At 39.6% G+C, this 27,122-nt stretch overlaps 1 protein-coding gene across 10 annotated transcripts in view; it reads left to right on the forward strand.

Annotated features, from left to right (window-relative positions):
* The window catches only part of CCDC141 (coiled-coil domain containing 141), a 238,059-nt gene that overhangs the window by 150,452 nt on the left and 60,485 nt on the right, over positions 1 to 27,122 (forward strand). For all 10 annotated transcript variants that reach the window (XM_082690371.1, XM_082690370.1, XM_082690369.1 and 7 more), the window contains 5 exons: positions 1,129 to 1,301; positions 14,421 to 14,562; positions 16,296 to 16,415; positions 18,104 to 18,295; positions 23,854 to 24,033. In XM_082690371.1, coding sequence (XP_082546497.1) covers positions 1,129 to 1,301; positions 14,421 to 14,562; positions 16,296 to 16,415; positions 18,104 to 18,295; positions 23,854 to 24,033 — 807 coding nt within the window. The remainder of the gene's footprint in view (positions 1 to 1,128; positions 1,302 to 14,420; positions 14,563 to 16,295; positions 16,416 to 18,103; positions 18,296 to 23,853; positions 24,034 to 27,122) is intronic.

A 27,122-nucleotide genomic window follows, 5' to 3' on the forward strand; every position in this document is an offset into this window, starting at 1 on the left:
TGGGCCCCTAACAGGCTCACTGGCTTCCAACCCAACAGTCCAGGAAGGCTAGACTTCCAGGCTCCTGCTGACTATGGTGCCGTCAGGCTTACTGGGATAGGAGTGTTCTCCAGAATGGTATGGAGCATCCCATTGGGTGGCTTCCTCCAGGAGTGCCAAAGGGCAACATGGCAAGAACTCCCTTGCCATGCAGCTTTTCTTCAACCTAATTCAGCTCCTGCTCTCCAGGCCCAAGTTCTGAAATGTGCTCTCAGGACCTAAGAAGACCACTGTACTTTGCTGTCCTTCTGTTTTCCTCATATTACCACAGTCCTCTTTTACTGCCTTCATATCATATTCTCCTTCATCTTAACACTAGCTAAGCCTTCATGGACAAGAAGGATAGCTCCTCTCTACTCTCTGTTAACTCCATAAACTTAATCTCCCATGGTTCGTTGTTGATCTGCTAAATAAAGGACAAAAATAAAGGAATTAAAACAAAAAAAAAACTTATCTTAGGACACTGTCTTGGTTTGCAAGGCAATATTTTTTCTGCACAATCCATTCTGTGTATCAAAATCTAAATATTACCTTGGTCTTAGTCTTTGCACAGCTTCAGAACCAAATTATAATCTTTGTAGACAGATGGGTGTCTTGGATGCAACAGCAGAGCGTCTTATACTTGGAAAGACAAGGGGTAATTCTTGAATAGTTCTGTATAATGATTCTGGTTCAAAGTACAACTTACTGGGCAATTTCCTTTTAAGAGCATCACAGAGACGTTCAGGTTTTGAAAGTCTGCATAATATTTTTAAAATATATCATCCATTATTTGTATACAGTACAAAATGTGTGAAAAGTAAGCCTGGCTCTTTAAATTCCATGCAGTTGTAACTGTGTTGTATAGACACATTCTCAATGTAAACTCTTTTGGTAACTTCATGGTGTTGACATTTATCTATGTTGAGCTAAACTATGATCAGTTTTCCTAAATGAAGCCTTAAAACTACACAGCTGTTTTCTCAGACTAAGATTGTTGGTTTTGGTTATGATCAAACTAATAAATGGAATAGGCTGGTATTTCATGTACACATTGATATAGATTTTAAGCTAGAAAAGCAGAAAATGAAAGTATGTTTTTTTTGGCAGGCATTTGATGTACTTGGGAGAGTCGAAGCTTACCTTAAGCTCCTTAAATCAGAGGGTTTAAGTCTGCCTGTCTTGGCAGCGAGGCATGAGGAATTACACAGAGAAATTAAAGACTGCACAGCTGATGCTTTGCAAAAGGGACAAGCCTTAATCAGCCAAGTAGACTCCTGTAGGTGAGTAAGCCTATTTCTTCCTCAGTGTAACCAGCTTTTTTACAGTTTCCACAACCTGTTAAAAAAAATAATAATAAGTTGCACAATTTTTTTTCTGCTTCTGATGTCTTGCTGCATTATGACATGGCTTAAAAGAATCTACTGAATTTTGGTCACCAGTGATTCTGAACACAGCATTGCTCATCCAGAAGTGAGTCCATATTCTGAGTTTGAGTACCCAAAGATGCGAAAGCAAAAGCTTTTTTTTTTTTTTTTTTTTTTCCTCTATGAGTTTCTGAGGTGGGGGGAATGAAAGGACAAAAGAAAAAAAACAGAGCTTAATTCTCAGTGCTTTTCATAGCCCAGCACCTCAGTGGGGTTTCTTTCTCCCTTTTAATTCATGAATGTTGAGGCTACCCTGTTCCTTTTTTCCTTTCTGGAAAAAAAAAAAAAAAAAGAAAACCTAAATTCCCTTTCACTTATGACCTTGGTGGCTCACCCAGTAAAAGCCTAAATAAAAGGTCCTAATAACAATAGCTCACTTTTTAAAAAATTAAGAGCCCACCATGTCTGAGGCACTGTGCCAGCAGGCTTAGGAACATTCTGTCATTAATCCTCACAGCAACTCTACAAGACACACAAGAATTGACCCCATTATCCAGGAGGGAGTTTGTCCTCCCAATGGATGCCTGAACCCACGGATAGGACCAACCCCCCCGCCCCCCCCACCCCCACAGTATGTTTCTTTCCCATACACACACACATGATAAAGTTTATTTTATAAATTAAGCATAGTAAGAGATTGAAGTGATCAGTAATAATTAAATAGAACAACTGTAACAATACACTGTAATGAAAGTTATGTTAATGTGATTTCTCTCTCATTCTCAAAATATCTTATTATAGTATATTCACCTTTCTTGTTGTGATGATGTGAGATGATAAATGCCTGCATGGTGAGATGAAGGGAGGTGCATGACGGAGGCATTGTCACATAGTGTTGGGCTGCTCCTGACCTTCTGATGATATGTCAGGAGGAGGATCATCTTCTGGACCATGGTTGATCATGGGTAACTGAAACCACAGAAAAAAAAAAAAAAAAAAAAAACCCTGCAGATAAGAAAGGGACCATTGAGCTATGAATGTTCTCCTTTATAAATAACTGAGACACAGAGAGACCAAGTAACTCGCAAAAGGTCACACAGCCAGTTAGTGGCAGAGTCCAGGTTTGAAAGCAAGTACATGGGCCCTAGACTGCATGTTCTTAACTAGCGTGCTAGGACAAGTTGTTTTTATGAGCACATTTGGTGAGTGTATCAGCAGTGGGTTTAGATCTGGGTGGAAATGAGGAGAGAGAAGGACCTTGAGAAACGGAAAGAGGATGCAGTGGGAACATATGAGAAAGAATAGGATTGGAAGAGAAAAGGGAGATGCTGGGGCAGATGGTAGAACATATATTATCTAGGAAGAAATGAAGGTGGGGCTTACATTTTAACAGAAGGAGCCAAAGAGATTTGTGCAAATAAGATAGACCCATATTTATCCTCCATATCAGCAATCTTCTTGAAACTCAAAAACATTAAATTTGAAGAATAATAAAATAGGTCAAATGTGGTAAAATTACTTTACTTCTCTTTATTTATTTTACTCTTTTAAAAGACTCTGTTTCTCTTTAAATCTTCATCCTGGTCTATTTTAGATGTGTTAAAAAGTGTTGATTTGATAAGTTTGGGTTTAGGGAACTTTCTTTCCAGAAGACAGTCTGCATCTGGACAGAGATATTTAGCCAGGGCTTGTAATGGTTGCTATGGGACTCTAAAGCCAAGATCAGAAATAATCCAGGGTCTTCCAACAGGAGCCAAACAGCTGAAGCTATGAGAAGGGCAAATGCTTCTCCCTTTTTGAAAACTAACAACTGTAGCTAACAACTAAGTTTCTTGACTTTCACTCCAAGCCATACATCAGGTAATGGTGTGTTGGCTGCTCCAGGAGCCCCAGCACACCCATGTTGGGCCCCAAGTGTGGGCACTCTCCTTTCTCCTCTCTCCTGCTTAAAGGTCCATGTGTCTTGCACCATGCAGAGGCTCCTGCAGGTGCCTGGACTCAAAGTACATGTAGACGCTGAGCTGAGTCATGATGATTGGATTAAGTTGGTGAGGTCTCCAGTTGGAATTTGGGGAGTGGTCCTCTGTCAGTTTTGCAAGTGAGCCTCAAAGCACAGACACTCCATTCAGGATATTTTTGTGGTACTTTCCTTGCCCTTGGGCGGTTTCCTTTCATGCATGGGTAGATCAGGAGGCAGCCCAAGACCCTTCCCTAGAGCCCTGAAGTCTGTCTTTGGTACACTGCCCTAGAAATTCCAGGTGTCTCAGCCTCCCAAAGCATGAGCCCTGTCTCCTCAACCCAGCAAGATCTCGGGGCTCCCTTTGGTTCCACCTCCCTGAGCTTTGGTCTGGAAACTGCCTCTCAGGCAGTAAGCTGATGTTGTCCAGTGTCTGAGAACGATTGTTTCATATACTTTGTCTATTCTTCTACTCGTTCAGGCATGAGGGTAAATCTAGTCCCTGCTCCTGGCCAGAAACTGAAAAAAGTTCTGAAAGAAACCGAAGTTCGCTATTCAGTGTTGATGCTTAGCTCCCAGAGTTGGAAAGCTAGTCACAGTTTATCATTCTTAAGCTTTATCCTGTTTGATCTAATTGGTAATGTTTCATCTTCAGTACTTAAATATAAGAGGGGAAGTGCTTATATTTTATATTATATTCTATATTCAGGGCTTTCGTGACTGCTTTTGGCCACCCACTTGGTCATGGTCGACATGTTTATTTACTTAGCTAGTTTCATTCTTTGCGTCTTCTTTCTAGGCTTAATTTATACATATGTATATATGTTGTTTTATGAAAGAGCATCTATAGTTCTTTTCTTTAGGCTGCAGACTATGTCTTAACAGAAGCAATAGTTAGGAATGGTTTCAAGAAACTTGAATTAAAATTGTTAGGTAACTATATTTAAAAAATAATACTTATTGTCAGTATAGTTTCTGTCAACGTCCTAAATATACGAGCTTCCATAGTAGTTCCAAGGTGTTTGGTTGCCCCAAGATTTCACAATATTTTACAAATCAATACTATTTTTCCATTTTGCGGGAGGAACTGAAGGTAAAGTGAAATTGTTACCTGGCAAAGGACATTTTTGATTCAGAAGGTAGACGTAAAATAGAAATCCTTTAAAAACTGAATTGAAATGCATTAGAATCTCGGTGACAAACTAAAGCCACACATAGCTAAGGACCTCAATCCCACGCATTACATTTGAGACTTGCTTCCTTTCCTCATCTAATGACTCATCTGTACAACGGTGTGGGTCACCACCACAGGAGGGAAGCAGAACCTAAGAAGGAGATTTCAAGTTGCTGACACTGCTGGAGTGAAGGTGGAATTTAGAACATTGGCAGTGAGGATAAACATGTCCCTGAACATTGCCGTGGCGTCCTAGGCTTCTGAATGTCAGCCACATTGCGAGGATACAAATGACTAAGGTCCCCATTATCAGACATTTGAAAACTGGTGTCGATAAGAAAATTAAGATTTAGATCCAAAAGAGTTCCATTTCATGCATTCTTAGGACCAAAACAATGCTATGACTTTTAAACTTAATTTTTCTGAACCTGTTTTCTCATCTGTAAAATGGAGGGTTTTTTGTTTTTGTTTGTTTGTTTGTTTGTTTTTAAATCAAATGAAACCACTACTCTTAGCAATTAGTTTACTTGTTTTTTTTTAACCTTCCCTACAAAGGACTTTAAAAGCAAAATGCAAAGAGTCACATGGTTGTTTCAATTAATCACAATAGAGCTGCACCACATTCTATTCATTTTCACAAACTAGGGAAGGTTATATTTGAAATAGGGGAGATAAGCATTTATTTTAAGGTAAAAAAAAAAGGCAAAATTTAGTATTGGGGCATACGGGAATTTCAGAGGCGTTTAGATCTTTTTTTTTCCTTGTTAGTCAACAAAATAGGACTTCAGAAGTTCACATCTATCTGAGACAATGTTTCCCAGTAAATCTGAGACCTTCGTTGTTACTTTTCTGTAACTATTGCCTTATTAGGAACAGATCCACACTGTTTTTCTATCCTGGAATAAAAAACTTTTGAGGTTGGAGCAATCTCACAAAATAAATAATGGTTGTTTACGTGTTTCCTTGCTTTTCTATTTTCTCCCTGTAAGCAGGGGATAATTCTGAGTCATTGCTAAATAATTCATCATCTTTTCAAAGTATAATATCTGTCATCTAACCTAACTCCACTTTAATTTTAAAGATGTTTTTGGGCATTCATTTGCACTTAGTTATTACACAAGTTACTCCGTCTGATAATGGTCAAACTTAGATTTATAATGACATTACAGTTCCTGGCTTCCAGCGCTCCCTCACCACTTCCGAAGGTCCGCTTGGCATCATCCTTGAGCAGCACGTCTGAAGACAGGCCAATGTATTCCTTCAACCACAGGAAGCTGTGGTGATTGGAAATCCTGGGTTGGAGACTTTGTATGAGGGTGAAGTTTTCCATAATTGGACAAAATCAAGGAACCTCCTCATTTCTCTCTGGGTAGCTAAAAATACAGAACTAAAAAACATACAATGCCATCTTGTGCAATATCCATTCAACTTTTTCTGTTTGCTAAAATTAATTTAAGATTTATAAATAAACTTGCTTCAGTGTTGACTCAATTTCTGTCTTTGCATCAGAGACTGGACTAGTTTTCATTTTACCATTTTTTGGTGAATTTAAGCTAACAAACCTCATCCTGACTGATAGTTGGCTGTCGTTTAACCTTTATTGTCTGTTTTGATCTAATACGTATTATTACTTAGTTAATGTCAATCTTTATATTTTTATATTTTATAAAGAAATAAAAACAGGAGTTAATTGGGATTCTTGTATTCTCTTTTCACAATTTTCGTTTATGTTGGCTACCACCACTTCTGTTGTTTGATATGGTGAATGGTAATATACTTTAGACAGAACATATTCATTTATTTATTCATTTACATAGTCCAAAAAATATTATTGAGCATCTTTTATAAATCAGGTGTTCCCATGCATCTGATGTAGTAGGGGAAGCATCTGCCCTCACACTGTTTATATCCTAGTGGAGAGAAACAGCCACCTAACAGCTAAATCAGGAAATGAGATGCTTGTGCGCAGCAATGAGTACTATAAATTGAAGTGGGGTAGAGAGTGACTCTGGGGAGGGGGCCACTGTGGACGTTGTAGTCAGCGAAAGATTCTTCAAGGAGAAGGAGCTACCATGCACATAGCTGGGAGATGAGTAGACCCAGAACAACAGCAAAAATGTAACAGAAAGGAGTGCAGGGTGGCTGGAGGAGAAGGTGACAGGAGAGAGGAGCGGAAGACAAGATCGAGTAGGTGCAGGTTGGACTACTTAAACACTCATTGGCAAAAATGGCAAACACGCGTGCTTTACGTACATTAAAATACTGTAGTCCTTAAAACGACCCTGTCCTATGGGTACTACTATTATCCTTGCCTTTGTTTTGCAGATGAGGAAGCTAGGGCACAGAGAGGTTCAATCACTTTCCCTGCTACCTGTCACAGGGTAGTTAGAGGTGAAGTGAGTCCTGGAATGCAGGTCTGATACACTATGTTACCTGGCTAGCTCTCTGTCTATTCCTTTCATTCCGCTTTAATCAATAACAAGGTCACATGGATTCTCTTTTTTTCTTTTAAACTCTGGCACACTTAAAATGTACTCTATCTGTAAGAGTCACTCAAGTCTCCCCTTCCCTGCAAATTTTTTCTTTCTTTTAGTTTATTTAAAAAGTTACTGAACCTATGAATAAGCATCACAAGTGACATACCAGCACCAGGCTTCAAGGGTAGTCAAAGATATATAAACCTGGCCCCGAATCTCCAGAACCTTCCTAACAGCTACTCAAGGAATGACAAAACAAGGGGGTGTGCTCTCGGCATGAGGAAGCCATGGGGGCAGTGGGTGTTGAGGCCACCCCTTCACAGAAGGGAGACACAGTCCCTAGCTTCTATGATCAGGAGAGGTCAAATGAAGGACTTAAGAAGGCCATAGTTGAGTTGAATAATCTAAGTTGGATGAAGGCTCTACATCTAGCCAAGATGAATAGAATCAATAACTACCATAGAATAGTTTTGAATTCCTTTGTATTGGTCAGCTCTATCTCATGGATTCTGCGGTGTTCTGAATCATTCCCTAGTTGTCTGACTTGTAACAATGTCCCCTCTTCTTCTAACTCATGACATTGTTTTGAGATCAGCCTTCAAGCTCAACCAGGTGGGAAGCCTTTTTTTATGTTCCTTCTCTTAGTATTTATAAAGTAGCAGCTTCATTTGAAATGAGATGGTGCTGGTACGATATGAAAAGAAAGCTTTTATCATAGTGAAAATATTTTTAAAAGATCCTATTTGAAAAACAAACAGAAACAATCTTCACCCTCCAACAAAACAAAGAAACGAAGACAGAAATTTCCTTTGCCTGATAGAGTTATCTATGGTTGCATAATGGAGTTCTGCTGGGCATTTAAGGACTTAAAATAACTTAAAAAAAAAAAATAAGTGGGACGCCTAGGTGGCTCAGTGGGTTAAAGCCTCTGCCTTCAGCTCAGGTCATGATGCCAGGGTCCTGGGATCAAGCCCCACATCAGCTCTCTGCTCGGCAGGGAGCCTGCTTCCTTCCCCCTCTCTGCCTGCCTCTCTGCCTACTTGTGCTCTCTGTCTGTCAAATAAATAAATAAATCTTTTAAATAAAAAAAAAGTTTGAAGATGCATTTAGAGGGTGAATGTCAGATACCAAAATTTAGGATATTACAAAGTCAACTCAGCCACTTTCCAAATATTTTCAAGTGTATATTGTTGCTCTTTTTAGAGATTGAGTAAATGTCCTAACTACAATCTGAGCCTGATAACATTGTACAGGCTTTTATAATTCTGAAACTGTTAGTATGGAAAATATGCCAAGTTCAGACTTTCCCTTAAAACTAGGCGTAATCAGATTAGGTTCTTGTGAAATATCCAGGAGTCACGCACTCCAATGTGAATGTATTCATTTATGATGTTGATTATGTGAAGTAGAAAGCATCCCAGAGTAAGAAAGATCTGGAGCTGAGTCTGGAGAGGAAGGCTGACTTTAGAGGTAGAAATCTGTGCACTGGATGACTCTAGAGGAGTTCTCTTCCATTAGAGAGAAAAACTAACAAACAAAAAAACCAGAAAAGAGAGAGGGAGAGGAGTGGGCCTATTTATGAATAAAATGCTCATCACAGTGCTGTTTATAATAGTGCAAACCTGAAAGCCACCTAAATAGTCCCCCCCAAATAGGGAAATGTTTGAATAGTTTCAAGGAAGACACATTGTGGAATATTCTAAGCCAATATGAAAAGTGTGTTTCTGAGGATTCTTTGAAGACACAGCATCCTGACCATATAACGTGAGGATCCAAATTGTATAGATAGCATCATTCTAACTTTGGAGGAAGAAAAGGACTGCAAAGAGAAAAACTTTTTTGGAAGGAATACATTAAAATGTAATTTTATATTTTCCATATTATCTTTAAAGAGAATATTGGTCTGTTTAGTTCTTCTGTGTCCCTTTTATTTCTGAGGATTTCTGTCACCAATCATGGAAGATTTTCAGGGATTATGTCTTTAAATATTGATTTTCCGTTTTTCTCTCTTTTCTCTTCTTCTTTAACTCCCGGTAGAGAATGTTGGAGTGTCTGGGTCTGCCTCCCAAAACTCTGAACTGCCTTCCTGACTGTCATTCCATCAGCTCTTTGCCCTGTTCCCTCAGGGAGTCCCTCACACTGGTTTTCTCTTTGGTTGATTTTTTTTTTCCCCCTAGCTTTCACAACCATATTGATTTCATTTTTGAGATTTCTAACTCATTTTTTATATCTATTTTTGTTTTATTTCTGACTGTCTTTGTTTCAGAGTTTCTTTTTCTTTGATGATGGGTGTTGGGTTTTTTTTTCTTTGTCTTTCTAATGATCTCAGGTGTGTTTATGTGAAGGTCATTTCAGATTGTTCCACTTGGCTTTCGGCTTTATTTTGTTTCAGGTAGAGGACATTTATCTCCGGATTGTTGACTTGTCTTTTGTTAGGATGTATATGCCTTGTGTGTTTTGAAATTCTAGGTGGCACTCTCAACTGGAGTGGGAGATGCTAGTTCTTTGCTTATTTTCTCTGCTTTGTATTCTGCTCTTGGCTCTTTCCTCCTTACAGACTTTGACAGGACTTCCCTCTGAATTCCATGTTCCATGAACTCCATCCAGTTTGTATTGTCTGGTCAGGATTACTCATGGAGGTGCTGTGGCTCCCAGAGATGCAGCAGGCGGTGGGGCTGGTTCTCCACTGATCAGACCCATCTCCCTGATGGGTCTGATTTCTTGGCCCCGGCACCAGTTGGAGATAGTGTTTTCCAACCTCCTTTTACAAGGAGGGAGAATGCCCTCCCTGTTACTGACTTCAGGTAGAATCCTGGCTATGGTAACCCATTACGCAGGACAGATTTTCCTGTGGAGCTTGTAGCTATCTCTGCCATGCATCTGGACTAGAACCCAGGACACCCGTAGCTTCAACCCCACTTACTACTTTTTTGGTGGTGAGGCATTCACAACATAACTTAAGTCAGAGGGAAAAAATGTTAAAAACATGCATTTCACTTTTACAGTATGAGTGGCACTTTTTTCAAAGTAGGGATGAAAACTAGACAGTAGCCATTATTTCCTCCAAAATAAAGATCCTAAACATGAAGGGACACTGTTTGGGTCCCTGTCAAAAGAAGCAGCAAGCTAAAGATAAAGAAAATATTTTTTTTTTTTTTCCATTTTCAGAGTCTGATGTGTTCATAGACCAAAAGAAAACTATGATCAGCTGATTCCTTCGGATGAGAGAGTAAGCTGTCAAGTGCTTACCATCTGGTTCAGCTCCTAATCCAGATGGGCTGCCAATAGTAATTTATGAAAGGTTTGAAAGCAACTTGCTGTCCTCCGGAAAGAATCATTAGAACACATTAACATTGGGATTTGCTCCCTTCCCCCAGCCTCAATTTGCAACAGATGCAGAGATGGGGCAACTGCTTCTGTTCAACAAATAGAACCGTCTATTTTTGAGCCAGGAGTCAATATGTCTCTGCTCTTTAGAAAAAAAAAAAAAAAAAAGTCAAGCATTTTTCTTCCCCCTTCCCTCTCCTCTAACTGGTTCAGTGAATAGGGGAGAAAATGCTCCACGATGGAGTTTCTAACAAATGTCTGAAGAAGCCCACACAGTCTGTCATTTCTGAGTATCTGTGATGCTTGGGAAAGTCAAAGTCCATATCAGGAATAATCTAGTGTACTTCATGTCCATGCCACAAACAGGTACCCTCTAATCCATTCTTACAGAGAAAACCTAAAGGTCAATCAGTGTATTCAGTGCAGATTGTAGAGCCACAGTTTGCTAGACTCAGAAGTCCGCTCTTAGTCCTTCTCCCGCCCAGTGAGGTGGTACATGAGCAGGTGGCCTCAGAGTGAGCGCGACATGACAGGGCACTTCTTCCAACCAAGTTCTGTTACCTGCCCCCCCCCACCCCCGTTCTTGCCCTATCATTCAGTACCACTCCTGGGAAGGAATAAGACTCATTCCTGAGTGACTGATGGAATTCTAGTAATTTATTTTCAGTTCATGTAAGAATTGCTGGCAGAGAATGAGATCATATTTTTCCTTTGATCAAACCATCTGCTTTTCAGGCTCTGAGAAAATTGCCAATATGCATGCTATGCATGTTTTAAAATGTTCTGGAATGTTCAAAAGAAAAGTCTAGAATTAGTGTTTAACGTTTCTAACTGAAACTAATCAGAGCTGGTTGTAACCTGCTCATTAGGTTCTTTAGTAAGAAAGAACTGAGGGAAGAAAGGAGTGGCCCTGGGGTTAGAGGTGTGACAGATATATGCCCATTGGGAATCAAGGAGAGGAAAGAGATTACTGCCTGCTCAGACACATGATCTAGCTGACAGCAGGAAAGGAAAACCAGAGCTGGCTGTGGTAAGCAAGGTAATTCAGAACTCCTCGTACCTAGGAAGGGGTCTAAGCCACAAGTAAGAGTGTAGAGCATACCCTGGACAGTCAATAACGCACAGCCAAACAAGGCCATTCAGGAAGCCCCCTGAGGCGTTAAATAGAGGAAGTCACTCAACCTAATGATAAATATCAAATATCCAATAACAGATCTGTCACTGGATAGCTTAAAACTTCTGTAAGTAAGCAAAGAGCAAAGTCATCGTTGTTTAAAAACTATTGGACACTTTACTAGTGATAGATTTTTAAAGATTTTTATTTATTTATTTGACAGACAGAGATCACAAGTAGGCAGAGAGCCAGGCAGAGAGAGGGGGGAAAGCAGACTCCCCGCTGAACAGAGAGCCCAATGAGGAACTCAATTCCAGGACCCTGGGATCATGACCTGAGCCAAAGGCAGAGGCTTTAATCCACTGAGTCACCCAGGCGCCCCACTAGTGACATTTTTATACAGTAAGTCTCTGCGTATGTTCTTCTTAAATCTATATCTTCTTTTCCCTTAAATTTTAATTAAAGTATATTTTATTTAGTTTGAAAATGCATTGATCCACTAACAAGTCTATATGCTCAGGGCTACAGAGGATATATGGATGAAAAGCATGTGGTCCTTTCCCTTAAAGAATTTATGATGTGTGGCACTTGGTTGGCTCAGGGGATTAAGCACCTGACTCTTGATTTCTGCTGGGATCATGATCTCAGCGTTGTGAGATTAAGCCCTGCATTGGGGTCCATTATCCTCTTTTTCCCTCACCCTATGCCTCTCCAGTGCCCCCTAAAACAAAAACAAAAACAAAAAAACACAACAAAAAAAGAATTTACAATGAGATATATATGATAAGGCACAGATCCCCACAAAATGAGACCCAACCTCCTGGGTCATTGAAAAATTGAAAAGGAATCATCCTTCCAAAAACAGAGAGATTGAATTTGCTTGGTTGTAATTCATCTAAATTAAAAATTGTATGTTGCTATAAAGCAGTATTTTCACAAAAGGAATGCTTGATTTGGTTTTGTTTCCCCATTACTTTTCTCTGCCTGAAGGGTCCTTTAAAAGATGAACTTGGACAAGTATCCCTCTAGTGGCCACTTTGCAAACTACAGGCAGATATTGCTTTAGAGAAGCCAGCCAAAGTCAAAAGAACATGCCAGGCCCGGTAATCCTGTTCCATTAACAGTCAGCTCCAGTGAAGGTGAAACCTTAGAGGACGAATACCCTCTCATCCCTTCATGTATCAAGAGTGTGGACTCTGAGCTCAGATGAACAGGTTCAAATCCCAGGTCTGCTACTTAGTAATGATGACCCGGGCAAGTTACTGAGCTTTTCCGTGCCTCAGTTTACTCATCTGCAAAATGGAGATAACAATTACACCCAGATGATAGGGTAGTAATGAGAATTAGAAAAGAGACTATTTAAAACATTAAAAATGCTGCCTTGCCACCGCAGCACAGTCATTGTTTTTAGAAAACGTTTACTTTCCCTAACTGCTCTCCGTATCTTCTTTCCACATTGCACTTCACTTTCTTTGTTACTGGACTTTCTCATTCCAGAGTTGCATATTCTACAGAGAACTTGGAACTTACAAGACATAAAACAACTGGACTTCTAAGTGCTTTTTTAGTATATAATGTCCCAAAGTCTAAAACCTAACCAAAACACAGTTGGTATTACCAGTACACAGTTTTTATTTACAAAATTTGTGGACTTCAGTATCACTAGAATTATTTCTATAAAACCCTCCTGATTTCTTGATTATACTCTTCACTGTCCCTGAGATATTAAAATGCAAAACTAATTGTTTTAAGTATAGCATCTGTGGAGCATTGTGTGTCAGGAATAAGATTCCTCGCGATAGTTTCCTTTTCTTCCCCAGTTAAACTTCTCTAGGGTTCCAGTAGTACCCACAGGACACACACGAATCCCACGCACATCCAACAAGATTATCAAGCTGCCTGATGAACTCTCACCCTTTTGGCAGCTTTATTGTCATTCCTGTGAAGTTACTTTACCTCTCAGTCATATGGGATCTTGCCCTCATTTCATTACTAATTAAATTCATTTTTACAGAGTCATAAATTAATTATTTGAGGTAAAATTACTGAAATCTATACCTCACTCCAAGATCTTTTTTTACCTCTGGGTAATTAAATTTCAGAGTTATCATGTTAATCTTTATTAGTGTTTGAGGAAATGACTGACGTAAAATAAAAGGCTTCAATTTCTTATGTAGTAGGAGAGGCTCTGTCTTAGGGGTAGGTGGACAAATTAAAAGGTGCTCCTTCCACCAGCAGCCTCCCTTCATTGTCTTGCATGGCTGATGGGCCTACATTGGACATGGGTAGGAAACTTGCTAATTTATCTTTAGACCAGAGCAAATGGGATCTGACTCTAAGGTCATTTGTTGTTCTAAAGGCATGTGCATTTTATGAGCTTTCAGGTTACTTTTCTCTTTCTCATGACAGGTGAAAAATGACAATGTGAGGCTTGGTCTCTTTTTTTATGAACAAGTACATTAGATTCCTAATTGTTGGTGATAACTTGGTTTTCACTTAATGAATATAGCCTTGAGCATTCGTCATCATCGAGAACAAGGAACTTAGTGTTACATAAATATTTTGCCCTGTTGGATTAGTAAATGGTTTGTTAATTGGCTGATCCACATTTCTATTCAAAGAGCATCTTTAGATAAATGAAGCTTTTAAATCACACCCCCGGGAAAATGTTTGGCTAACATACTGCGCTTTTTGCCATAGGGTTCTCAAAATATCTTAGAGAAATATTAAAAAGTAAACCTTTAGAGAAGAAGACTAGACCTGTTTGCAAAAACCCGTAAGTCATCTTTTCCCTTAGGACTGACTGATTTAAACAAGGGAACATAATTTGGTGCTACTCAACTTCTGTTATCCCAAAGCCTGAAGCTTGATAACTTCTATTGACTCATCCCTATCATGAAAGAGCAGATCCAGTTTGAAATGTTCCCTGTTTCTGGGACTTCTCTATCAGGGCAGAGTGAACTAACAGCTGACTTGTTCCATTCAGCTCTCGGGTAAGCGGAGTCCACGAGATGATGCGATGCATTCAGAGACGAGTGGACCAACTGACCCAACAGTGTTCAGCGCACAAAGAATTTGCTCTTAAGAAACAGCAGTTAATTGCCTCAGTGGAGGGCCACCTCAAGAAGGTAGTCTCTTAAATGTGTCCTCTGTTGGCTACTACTTAGATGCAACTCCTTGCTTAGTGATACCGGACGGCACAGCACCTGCAGCGCGGGGGATGGTGGAGAACAGTGGTGCATCTCCTTTGGCTTCTCTTAGGTTCCACGTTAGGGTTTATCATTGAACAGCGGGAGTTATAGTTCACTCTTGCTCAGCAACCATTCCTGTCCCAGGTTGCTAAAACTTGCTGTGTAATCCTACCCACCCCACCAGCCAGCCCTGAACATGCACACACAGAAACAGTTCTTGCTCTTTATACAGAACTGAACCGTGTGCATACTAGGTCGGTGACCTTGTTGTATGTGGGTCTATGCCTGGTTCCGGGAGGCACAAATTTCAGTTAACATGGTATCATACATATGAGGATGGCATGTAAATACTGAAAATGATGTTGTAGGGATTTTCAGGGCTAAATTGTCATTATCATACTCTATTAAAGGAGGTTGGCACAAAGGACGTGGTCATTCTGAATAAAAACATACTTATGAAAATCCTCTTTCTGCAAAGTGGATACAATGGCTCAGTACGGGAGAAATTTATTTCCTATTTTCAAAGAGGAATAAAATCAAGCAGCTGCTATTTGGCTAAATTAAAAATGGCTTAACTGTAGCTGGGATCTATAGCAAAAACTATCTCAGTGACTTTAATGCTAATGAACCTTGATGCCTCTGCTGGGTCTCAGATTTTCAATGATGTCTTCATCTGATACAGTGGGCTCATATGCCTGACTTAGAGGACGAGAATTAGCAGACTTCACAGGAGAGGACATGAAATAACCACATCTCTATCCGCATTGCCTTCCCACCTGTTATTGATCCAGAAACTTGGGAATCTGAGCCTTGTTCTGAAGCCTGGGTCCAGGGAGATTCCAAATAAGGCAGCAGCTGCGGTGCCACATTCCCTGGAGCTTGAGACTCAAGCTAATTTGGTGGTGGTGGACAACACAGTAGGAACTCAGACAACTGTTGCTCCTTGTCTGACTGCCAATTCAGACCCAACTTGACTCTGGAAAGTATGGACCCTGGTGAGAGCCAGGAGACGAAGAGCGTAACTTGGATGTTATAAAAACCTTTAGAGATTACTTTCCATTGATTTGTGTGTACTAAAAATCAAATCATAGTCCCTGACATTCATTAATAACATGGCCCACGTATGTCCCCGTGTTTTAGTGTTACATGTATAGGGTTTGGTACTGCCCCAGGGTCCCTAAATATAGCAGCCCTGCAGGTGATTTAATACCCAGGCTTTAGACCTTTACTTCATGAAGTGCCTGTAAACTGGGCCCCCTTCAACTTACAGTGGGTGATTGTGAGTTAATTAATCAGATAAATTCATCTCTGCTGATGTGTTAGCAGGTGCATTCTCCTTTCTAGGCAATATAGGTGATAAAGTCTTAGAAGGTATGGGTGATTGTTTATATCTCATTGTTATTAATAAAATATGTGTCTGTTTATAAATATATATCTTTAAACATATACTCTCTCTTCGTGGGTCAGTAGTATTACCTCATATGAAGAGCAACATTATTAATTTAACCATGACATTCCAAAATATTTAAGATTATTTTTAGATGAAAATTGGTATATCCATTTAAAGTACAATGAGAATGGAGAGAGTAGTATTTATCTTTTCTATACATAGTCAAACATGTGTGCAAGTACCTATTACTAAGACTGCAATGTATTCTTTATTGCTAAAGGTGGAAATGTCAATTCAGAAAATCAGTCCAGTACTTTCCAATGCAATGGATGTCGGTTCCAACCTTTCTGAATCAGGGAAGATTTTGAGTAAATACTTGGAGCTAGATATGCAAGTTAAGGTAAATTAAATAGGAATTATTATTGTGGTTATGATTTTGTAAATATGACTTATTTTCTTTATATTCAGTGGCAATAGAACTTAATGCTAGCTCTCTTGAAGGTTGCAATTCTACAGTAATATTTGTGGTAAATAATGACTTAAAACTTCTATTATGTGTATCTAAATTATTTATACTTGTATGTGCATTTTTTAGGGTGTTTGAGCTCATTGAAACTTTGTAACCTGGTATTAAACACTCATTTGGCCCCTTTTCCTCACCGGGGAGATGTTAACAACTCCTTTTGGGATGCCACAGGACTCAGAGAGAGTGCTTTTCTAAGACCATTTGTGATTTTCTGCTAGAGTAACTTACAAAAGAAAATTTCCCAGAAGCAACATGCATTAATGCAAGATTCCAGGAAGCAAATAAAAACACAATCTTGTCTCAAGCCCCCTGTTCAGGGATAGAAAATACCCTCCTCTTCTCAGTACCTTCTCTAGTTCCTCTTCACCCCTTTCCCCTGGGACTTAGGTACGAATATATTCCTGCTAGCTCCACGTCCACACTGAGCCCCAGCCGGCCCCAGAAGATGTTCAGAATGGTGAGTCTAGCATCTCTCCAGGCTCACCCAAGTCCGTAGGCAACAGCCTTGTTATTCTCTTGATCCTCAGCCAGGAGACCTCCTTCATGTTTGGGAACTCACAAACTGACTTTTTTAAATGAAATTTTTAAAAACTCATTATTTCAAATGTTTAAAATAAAACATATGTCTGAATTCAATTTCTTTTTTTTTTTTTTTTTTTTTTAATTTTAAGAATTTTAGAAAGAGAGAGGAAATGGCAAGGGGAGAAACTCCTCTGCTTCCTCCTACCCAGAGTGCTATCTGGAAGCAACACTTGGAAATGAAAATTAGCTTCATTCAGTGGAGTACTTGGGAAGCATATTAAACACAAGCAGGGAAGCAATTCCTTCTTGCTGCAAATGACAAGGAAGCTTTTTTCTTTCATTTTCGCTTGATTCCTAGCTCAGCCTCACATAAAATTCTACATGGCTCTTTCTGTGGCAATTGTAGTTGTAATACCTACCATACCTGCTTATCCATTCTATCCATGAGATTTTACTTGCCAGAAATTGCACTCAAAAGAAAACCCAGAAGAGCAACCCTGTGGGCTGTTTAGATTTCGTGTGTAACATTTCCCCTACCCTTGCTCAAAAACACTTCTAGACAAAGATTTAAATAAGAGTGCAGAAGTGACATGCCATTTTTTAATAAATTAAACAAGGAGTAAACAATTTCTATAAACTTGCCATCTCCTGTATAACAAAATTAGCTTAAGAATTTGCTAGAGCTATTGTTAAATTTCAAAAAGCAATCCTCATGTCTAACTAACTTACTTAAAACATTTCTGCCATTTTGTTTTATAACTTTTCATACCAAACAGCCTGTCCTCTCTTTGTGACACAAAAAATAGAATGCTCCAAATGAAAAGCAGAGCTGATAGTGACAGAATAATTTGAGATGGTTTTCATTTTAAGATAACTTTTTTTTTTTTTAAGTTTTGAAAGTTGTGCCTTTCTTTCACTGAGGAGAGTTCTGGTACAAGTTCAATTAATAATCGTAATAGATGGATGTACAGAAGGTAATGAAATGTGAATGTTCATGATTCCCCTGTCAGCTTCTGACCTCCTGTGCTTTGCTTTCATAGGAGACAGCACATGAATTAGAAACAGCTGCAAAGCTTATGACAGAGAAAAATGAATTTGAACCTGACGAAGTGGCATTGCTTTCTTCTAAAGCTAAATGGTTAGAGGAAGAATTAAAAATACTTGGCCAAAGGATCAGCTCCAGGTCACAAGTCCTGCAGTCTTATGTGGCATTTCTCAAGTCCTCAGAAGAGGTACGGTGCCTACACGCTGACCTTCTTCAGCAAGGTGACCTCTGCCCTTCTTCCCGCTTTCTCTGGGGATAGAAGCCCTGCTGGGTAGTCCCGTACCCTCCACTCCCATGCTTATTCACTGGCCCAAGGCACCACCCAAGGACTCAAAGAGTAGGTTGTTTTCCTAAAAATAAGGCAACTGTTAGGTGTAGATATAAGCAAGGTGGTTGTGTTGGAACACTCTTTACTGTGGTCTACAAGCATTTATAATATCCTAAACATAGAACAAAATCATTTAAAAATAAGTCACCTTTTACCATGGATCTCTCTGAATACTCAACAATTACTGCGATTCATTTAAAATACATACACAGAATAAAAAGTTACGGGCTTTGGGGTCATCTCAGATCTGTCTTATTTGATGGCTTTTAACAAGTTTACCTCAGAGAGTATCTTTTGAGGCACTGTCTTGACAGGGTTGTACTAGAGAATCTGTGAAATTCCCTCTCGTAGACTACGATTCATAGACTACGACCATCTTTCAGAGATCCCAGTCTCTGAGAGAATAACAAAAAGGGCTAGGGCACCACCTAGGAGCAGGCACACTCCCCAGCTCTCAGGCACTGTAGAACCTACACCGTCAACTTCAGGGTAAAGCCAACCAAAGTTAAGAAGCATGCTGGAATTCTGTTTTCTCACCCCTGCCCTCCCACTGGCACCCTTCCCGCCACCCCTGTCCCCCCGCCAAGTGTCCTGCTTAAGCACAGTCTCCCCTGTCAGCTCTCCTTCCCTCATGTTCTGAATTCTCCCCACTCAGAGGGAAGGCCATGCCCAGTCCCTGCAAATCTCAGGTAACCACTGCCTCCTGTTCCACATCTATACTCCACCTTTAGTCACCTAAACTTTTATTTAGTTTTTCTTAGTCCTGAACTCTCATGGTTTGAGAGCGGTGTTGCAACTGACAGGATTATCCTGTTGAACATTTTTAGTCAGAACTTGAAATGGTGGACGAGGTGCAAAGAAATGCTGTTTTCTGTGTCACCGTTGCCAGAAATGCACCTGCTTGGCTTCTAGTTCAGCATCTACTTCCATGCCCGCTCTGGTCTTTGGGACCAAGAGTCTTTCTAGCGCTGGGCCTTAGCTTTGCAAGAAACACTTTCTCAGAAGGGCCTCCTGTCCTTCCACCCTCCCTGGTCTCACTAAATCTGTTCTCTCTGTGGAGCCTTCTGTCCTTCTCAACCTGGCGGTGCTCTCAGTCCGTCACCCTCTGACCCCTTCAGGCTTTCCTTTTTTCCTCACCAGGTCCTGGTTATTGTTCAAGTCCAGCCCGCTCCCCTTGCCGACATCTCCTTGCCGTCCACCCTGCTCTCCCTGCCAGTTCCCAATATCAGGCCAATCCAACGCTCTGTTTATTCAGCTTTCAGTCACTCCTGCAGAAAATTACGCAGTTGTGCTGACTGACACCGTTACGATGAACGGGTCTCTGCCATTGCTGGGGTTCCGTCCGGTATGTTCCCTCGTTGGCGCCCATTCAGTAGCAATTCTCAAACGTCTTACCACAGTTGCCATCCCTAAATCTCAGCCAGCGCCCTTTCCTCGTATGTGACTGATACGTGTGACACAAAAAAACCCTTGACCTCCTTCGACTTGCAAAGCTATTGACACGTAGCGTCCCCCAGTTGCCAATAACATGAAGCCTCTATTTGCGCACAACACCAATCAGCAGTCGGTGCCTCCGTGCACACGCCTGCGCCCTTCCGAATCGACGTCAGCCAGCTCCAAACTCCAGTTGTTCCAATCGGCTTTCTCCCTTGCTTCCTTCTCGTGGGTGTACAGCCACGGCCGCTCGTGTTACCCTCCCCGAGGCGGCCGCTCTGTAGCTGTCCTTCCCTTTGCACCTGCGCTCTCGGAACGGGGAGACGCTGCTTCCGGCTTCTGCTTGCCGGTCCTCCCCACGCCTCGCCCGGCTGCCGCTGGTGCGTTCCCTCTTCAGTCCTGTCATTTGCCACCTCCTTCCTTCCATCAAAAGTGTTCTGATAAGCTACTTGCTGGAGGACAAATGAGACGCTTTATTTTTTCAGTCCTCATTCCTGTTAATCTCTCCGCCACATTTATTTAACTGTCTGGCTTTTACCTCCCGTGACTTTTTAAAAGGCAGATTTGTCTCAGTATGATTTATGTAGGATAAAATCCCCCTATTTTAGAGTGTGAGGAGTTTTAGTGTATTTATAGAGCCGTGCAGGCATCACTGCACTCCAGTGTTAGAATATTTCTGTCACCCCAAATAGGGGCTTGCTGCACAGTTTTAGTCAGTCCTGGCTTCCACCCTCCAGCCTCAGGCAAGATCAGAAATGCTTTCTTTTCTTTCTTTCTTTCTTTCTTTTTTTTTTTTTTTAAAGATTTTATTTATTTATTTGACAGAGAGAGATGACAAGCAGGCAGAGAGGCAGGCAGAGAGAGAGAGGAGGAAGCAGGCTACCTGCTGAGCAGAGAGCCCGATGCGGGGCTCGATCTTAGGACCCTGAGATCATGACCTGAGCCAAAGGCAGCGGCTTAACCCACTGAGCCACCCAGGCGCCCCCAGAAATGCTTTCTGCGTCTGTAGACATACCTTATTTGGATATTCACATAAGTGGCATCATCTTGCCTACTCCTTTATCTGTTCCTTCTCCTTTTCCCTCACTTAGATTTCTGTTTCTGAGGTGTGGTGGGTCTTGGAGCTCTTGCCTGTGCTTTCTTTTGGACATTCTGTACACTTTCTATACAAAATCACACCCCTACGTGTGGTTTTAATTCACCAATAACTCAAATGGCTCCTCAGCCCCCACTCTTCCAAGCCCCAGATCAATGCTTTCAACTTCCCATCATAATAATTCCCTATATATCCTGGAGATTCCCGAATTTCAACAAAACACCACCAGTTATCTGTTTGCCAAATGTGTTCTTCTATGTCTTAATGACCCCATCAGTTTTCAGAAGGCCTGTGTAGAAGCTTCAGAGTCTTTTCCAAGACCTCTCCCAATGAGCACTTACTTTGTACGAGGTCCCATGCTTTTCATTCCTGATTTTATTTCTTTATTTAAAGATTTTATTCACTTATTCAGAAGTGAGAGAGAGAGAACAAGTAGGGAGGGAGGGGGTAAAAAGGGGAGAGAGAAGCAGACTCCCTGCTGAGTGGGGAGGCTGAGGTGGGGTCAGTCCCAGGACCCTGGGATCATGACCTGAACCAAAGGCAGATGTGTAACCAACTGAGCCACCCAGCTGTCCTCATTCCTGATTTCGTTTAATCCTTATAACATCTCTCTGTTTAGTTACTATTATCGCTCTTTCACAAATGAGGGAAACTGAGACTCTGAGAAGTTAGGTGATCAAGCAGCTAGTAAATGTCAAAGCTGAAGTTTAATCCCCAGTCTCCTCCCTTTTAGCTTTTCCTGTATCAAAGGCCATGCTATCCTTTGTTTATCTATAGGGATAACCTTTAAGATTTCTGAATTCTCCTTCCCCTCCACCTGAACCATCGCTTCCTCGGTTCAAGCCCTCACCATCTCTTGCTCAGCTTAAAGAAGTTGTCTTTTGCCTGTTCCACTTCCTATAATTCTCACTTCACTCCTGATGATAAATGGTCATTCTAAAGCAAATCTTATGTTACCTCCTGATATTAGGGTAATATGACAAATGTAATTTATAAAACAAATTATCAATAACTTTTTTTTCAAATTATAAATAACTTTCCCCCCAAATGGATGAAGTATTAAAGTTTATCATTAATTCCCTTATAGCATAAACCAATACAGATTCAAGGGAATTCCTATACATGGCGTCCTTCTCACTTGTACTGAAGGCTTCTTTGAGCCGTTGGAGTAGGAGGATGAATTAAAATTTATGTTTTGAGATTTGCACAAAACTGACAGACTATCAGATTGACACCCCAACCTGTAGCATACACCACCCCCCAAATGCTGATAGTTGTCATGCTGATTCTGAACTATTGTGACAGCTATCAGTTGTTTCAAACTAATGAGAATCCATCGCATCCTGTTGGTTAAGGTAGAAAACAAGTTGAAACCTGCTGGACAGCTTTACCAGGCACTGTGATCCCTCTAGCTTCTTTCTTAACCGCTCAGCTCCAGCAACCTGAACTTCGCTCAGACTAAGTATTTTATTGCGCTCTGAACTAGCCAGAGTTTTCACACTTGTTAACACTTGTTAACCCGGGAGGGTTAACAGGCTTTTCACCCTGAACAATTCTGAAAGACATAGATCAAAGGTCACTTCCTTTCCTAAATTCTTCCCTCTTTACTCCATGTAGACTTTGTGGTCCCTTCTCAGCAGGTGTGTAACCCCGTGCTTATACTTAGCTTTGTGTTGCGATAATTTGCTTATGGTTATATTTCCCCCAGAACTGTCTTTCAGAACCCAAGGAAATGGACGCTTAATGCTTAGTGGGGAATCTTAGGAGCCTCCATGGAGGAGGTAGCATTTTCACTAGTTTAGGAAGGATAAGTAGCAACAGAAAATTGTGGAAAGCTCATTTTAGGTTGAGGAAACAAGCATCAGCAAAACAGAACCATGAATAAATGGAAAATGGGAAATGAGGATAGAACTTCTGTTTCTGAGCACCATTTGCAGGTTCATCTATTAGGTTCCTTTAAATGAAGAATGATGTTAATATCTTTAAAATACAGTGACTAACCATTGCCTGAAATTTCTCACCTTGTTTAGATCGCTTTCGGTAGTTATGAGCTCTTTGAGTCTTGTTCTATTAACCATTAAATATTACCCAAAATGCATAAAGGCTTGTGTCAGAATTTTTCTACTATTTTACATTACCCAATTATATGTTAATTTATAGTTCTATAGGGGCATTTGATTTTATATAAGCTCTGATCAAAGAGAGTGATTTAAAATAATCTAGTACTGCTGGTATTGGTTAGCAAGTGAGAAAATATAATTTTAGGCAGGCGGAGTATTATATCTCAGTAAGATAAGCTTAGGGAGGCAGCTTAATATTAATACTTGCAGAGAAAATTAGTAATTGTTTGTGCTTTTTTATTCTGGTTTATCACTGACTAGAAGGAAATTGTGATTAATAATTACAAATAATTTGTACAGGCTTACATTTCCTTCTTTCTGATTTGTATTCCCTGGTTGTGTGTGTGTTTGTGTGTGTGTGTGTGTGTGTGTGTGTGTATCTTCCTTCTGAATTATAAAACTCAACTTTAAAGGGAACACACTGGTCTTTGACGCAAATTGTCCTTAGTTGCAAAACATGCACATATGTAATACATAAATATGGTTTCGCTTATGGTAATAAGATCTCACAGGTAACAAACTTGTCAGCTTAATTTGCTACTGAGGGGTAATCCTATATGTCGACAACCTAAACAGATTTTCCTGTTTTTTTTTTAGTAAATTGACAATATTCGATAAAAACTTAAAGAATTCTGAAATGTGGTTTGTTTAATTTTTATGTAGGTTTTTATTAGAATTTACTGCTATTTTTTCTTTAAAAATGTTTTTAAGTGTTCTTAATTTTCATTTATATTTTCCTTTTTTTTTTTTTTTTTTTTTCCTTTTAGGTACAGGAGCAGTATCAGAGCCTAAAGGAATTTTACCAAACTGAAATCCTGCAGAAGGAAGAGGATGATGCTGAAGTCAAGCATCGATCAGATTCAGCTGAGAAGCAGTGGCAGCTATTTTTGAAGAGGAGTTTTTTAACTCAAGATCTAGGGCTTGAGTTCCTTAATTTAATAAATATGGTAAGAAAGACATTAAATGGGTTACACCTTCTGCAAGGATTCTTTGTCAAAGTCAGAACCAATTCATCTGTCTGCTAATCAGTGTTGCTGATGTAAGAAGTTGCTTTTGTTTTTTGTTTTTTTATTATTATTTATTATTATTATTATTATTATTATTATTATTATTTTAGCTTTATTCAACCTAGAACAGTCCTAAAGCCGAGCACTTATATGTTTATCTGGTCTTAGACCTCCTATCCGTTGCTAACAAAGGCTTTTTTAACTATGAAGAAGAAAGAGTGACTATAATTCAAATACAGTATTGTCATTATTACATAACGACCTCAGTTAGAAGTCCATCCAAAAGTTCTGTGTTATTTTGAGAAAGTGCAACAAAGTGTTATAAAATTTCCAGGGGTTAAAGAAAACATCTAGGGTGAATCATCATTTTGAAGAATTTCTTACTATAGTAGATCTTTTCATAGTGAAACTCCATTATATTTAAAAATGTACTCTAAGGAGCCTGGGTGGCTCAGTGGGTTAAGCCTCTGCCTTCAGTTCAGGTCATGATCCCAGGGTGCTGGGATTGAGTCCTGTATCTGCCTCTCTGCTCGGCAGGGAGCCTGCTTCCCCCCTCTTTCTCTGCCTGGTCTCTCTCTCTTTCTCTGTCAAATAAATAAATAAAATCTTAAAAAAAAATAAAAATGTACTCTAAATATTAGTTGTCAAATTGTATCTGTAAAATACTTGAGAATCTTTATATCAACCTCTGACCCATATAAACTTCTCTACAAAGTTTTAAAAAAATGGCTAATCTACCTCTTCTTTAATACCTCAAGTATCTTTCTAATGAAACTGCTCATTTCGTTGTACAAAATGCCTGCTACTAGTTAACTATTTTTTTTTTTTCATTGTTAAGCCAGATCTGTCTTCATATCTGTTTCTAACCCTCTTTAGCTACACAGGGGGAGAAAAGTGTTCATATTTCATTCTTCTCACACATGAAAATCCTTCAAACACTGAAAATAGTTGCTATGTCTAAACTGGGTTTTTCTGGTAACTAACCCCATAGAAATCCATTCTATCATTTATGAGATAGCTTCACTTCTTTTTCTATCCCAGTTCTCTCTCCCAGAATTTTCTATGGTTTGTCAAAGTCGTTCATAAAATGTAACCAAAAAGTGAGGTCTAATTTCAACACAAAGTACAACAAAGCTGACATCATTCTTCAAGAAGGAGACCTAGGAGTATAAAAACATTTTTAGCAGTAATTTCAACTTTGCTGGTTCATGTTAGGGTTGTGATCAAATAAAACTCCTCTTACATTTTCGGGGCGCCTGGGTGGCTCAGTGGGTTAAGCCTCTGCCTTCGGCTCAGGTCATGATCTCAGGGTCCTGGGATCGAGCCCCGCATCGGGCTCTCTGCTCAGCAGGGAGTCTGCTTCCCACCCCCACCCCGTCTCTTTGCCTCTCTGCCTACTGGTGGTCTCTGTCTGTCAAATAAATAGATAAAATCTTAAAAAACAAAAAAAACCTCCTCTTACATTTTCACTGCAATTTCTACTGAGTGACTTCTCTCCCATCTTATATTGGTCAGGCATTTATGCAGGACTTTATATTTATTCCTTTTTAATGTTATTAGTTTTCTCCCATATTCCATTGTATCAAACTAATTCTGAACCTGCTCTCTACTGCATTAGCCACGTTTTCTGAATTTAATTCTATACATTTGATAAGAAGGTCTTCTGTGACTTTAAGTAGATTTTTAATAAAAGTGTCTAAGGCTAAATCGACTTCCCAATCCATTAAGCCATCCCTGGATTAACTCGTTTATTAAATAGTCATAGACACCTCCAATAGTACTTCATTTCGACCACTAATTCACAACTTTTTGCCTAAGTCTGTGTTGAGAGAGACAGCTCAAAAGAAGGCCTATCTACCAAGTACCCTATCAATTATGTAAATATAATCTGGCATAAATCAGTTTGACTCCTTGTGATCAAGGAATTCTTTCCAAAGTGCTCACAAGCTACTTAATTCATGATAAACTTACTGCACTGATTTTCAGTGTAAAGCTTACTGATCTGTAAAGGATTTGGCCCATCCTTTTCCCACTTGTGAAAATGAGGGCATTTTCCTTTCTCTAACTTTCTGGCCCTTCTCTTATTTTCTGTCAGTTTGCAAAGATAACTGATATCAGCAATTTTCCCACTACTCTGAATTTTGATGAATCTCAGTCAGGAGTCTGAGTTCATTTGGAAGAGTTAGGTTCTATAACTATTCTCATCCACTTGAACTATGATTTTCTTTTTATCTACTCTATGTCTACCTTTGCTGTTTGAAGGTGACTATTGACTATTCTTGAATATTGACTGTTCTTATTAAATCTGTGTGGAAACAAAATAAGTGTTAAATAGTGCTAATTTATCGAATACTATTCTCAAGTATCAGAGAAAACTTGCTAAGCAATTTGAGCATGTTCTTATCTAATATGGGTGCTTTATTGTAAAAACTAATCAAGTTATTTCTTATTTGGAACACATAGAACATGTAGTATCTATCATCTTTTCATTTTTACTTTGTCATATAGTCTTCAATCTCTTAATTATATACTTCTCTAATTTGTAGTCACAAGGAAATCCAAATATTTGCAAACTATATTTTTATGTCAATCCTTTTTATTACTAGCTACATTTCAGAAGTTTATTTTTCAGCCCTGACACTTCCAGTTGGATCTTTTTTTTTTTTTACTAGATTTCAATTGCCAGTGAAATTCTCTCTCTTGTCTTCTCTGCCTCTCTCCTGTACTTTCTTGACCATATTAATCATGGGTATTTTTGAAGTGTTTGTCAGCTAATTCCAACATCTGGGCCTGAAGTTGTTTCTGTTGTCTACATTTCTCTTGGTTTCCAGTCATGGAGTCCTGTTTTGGCAGGACCTATGAATCAAATCTATCAAATCTCAGACGTTATGTATAAAACACATGCTTTACCCTGAGAGCCTTACCACTTTCATTTAATAAATCCTCTTTGTTGATAAATATTAAGGTGTATATAATAGTTAACTGTATTGGTTCAGTGACATTTCGAGATAAGAAAGTGTTGGTAAAGC

This window comes from Mustela nivalis (assembly GCF_964662115.1).
Source record: "Mustela nivalis genome assembly, chromosome: 11".
NCBI lineage: Eukaryota > Metazoa > Chordata > Mammalia > Carnivora > Mustelidae > Mustela > Mustela nivalis.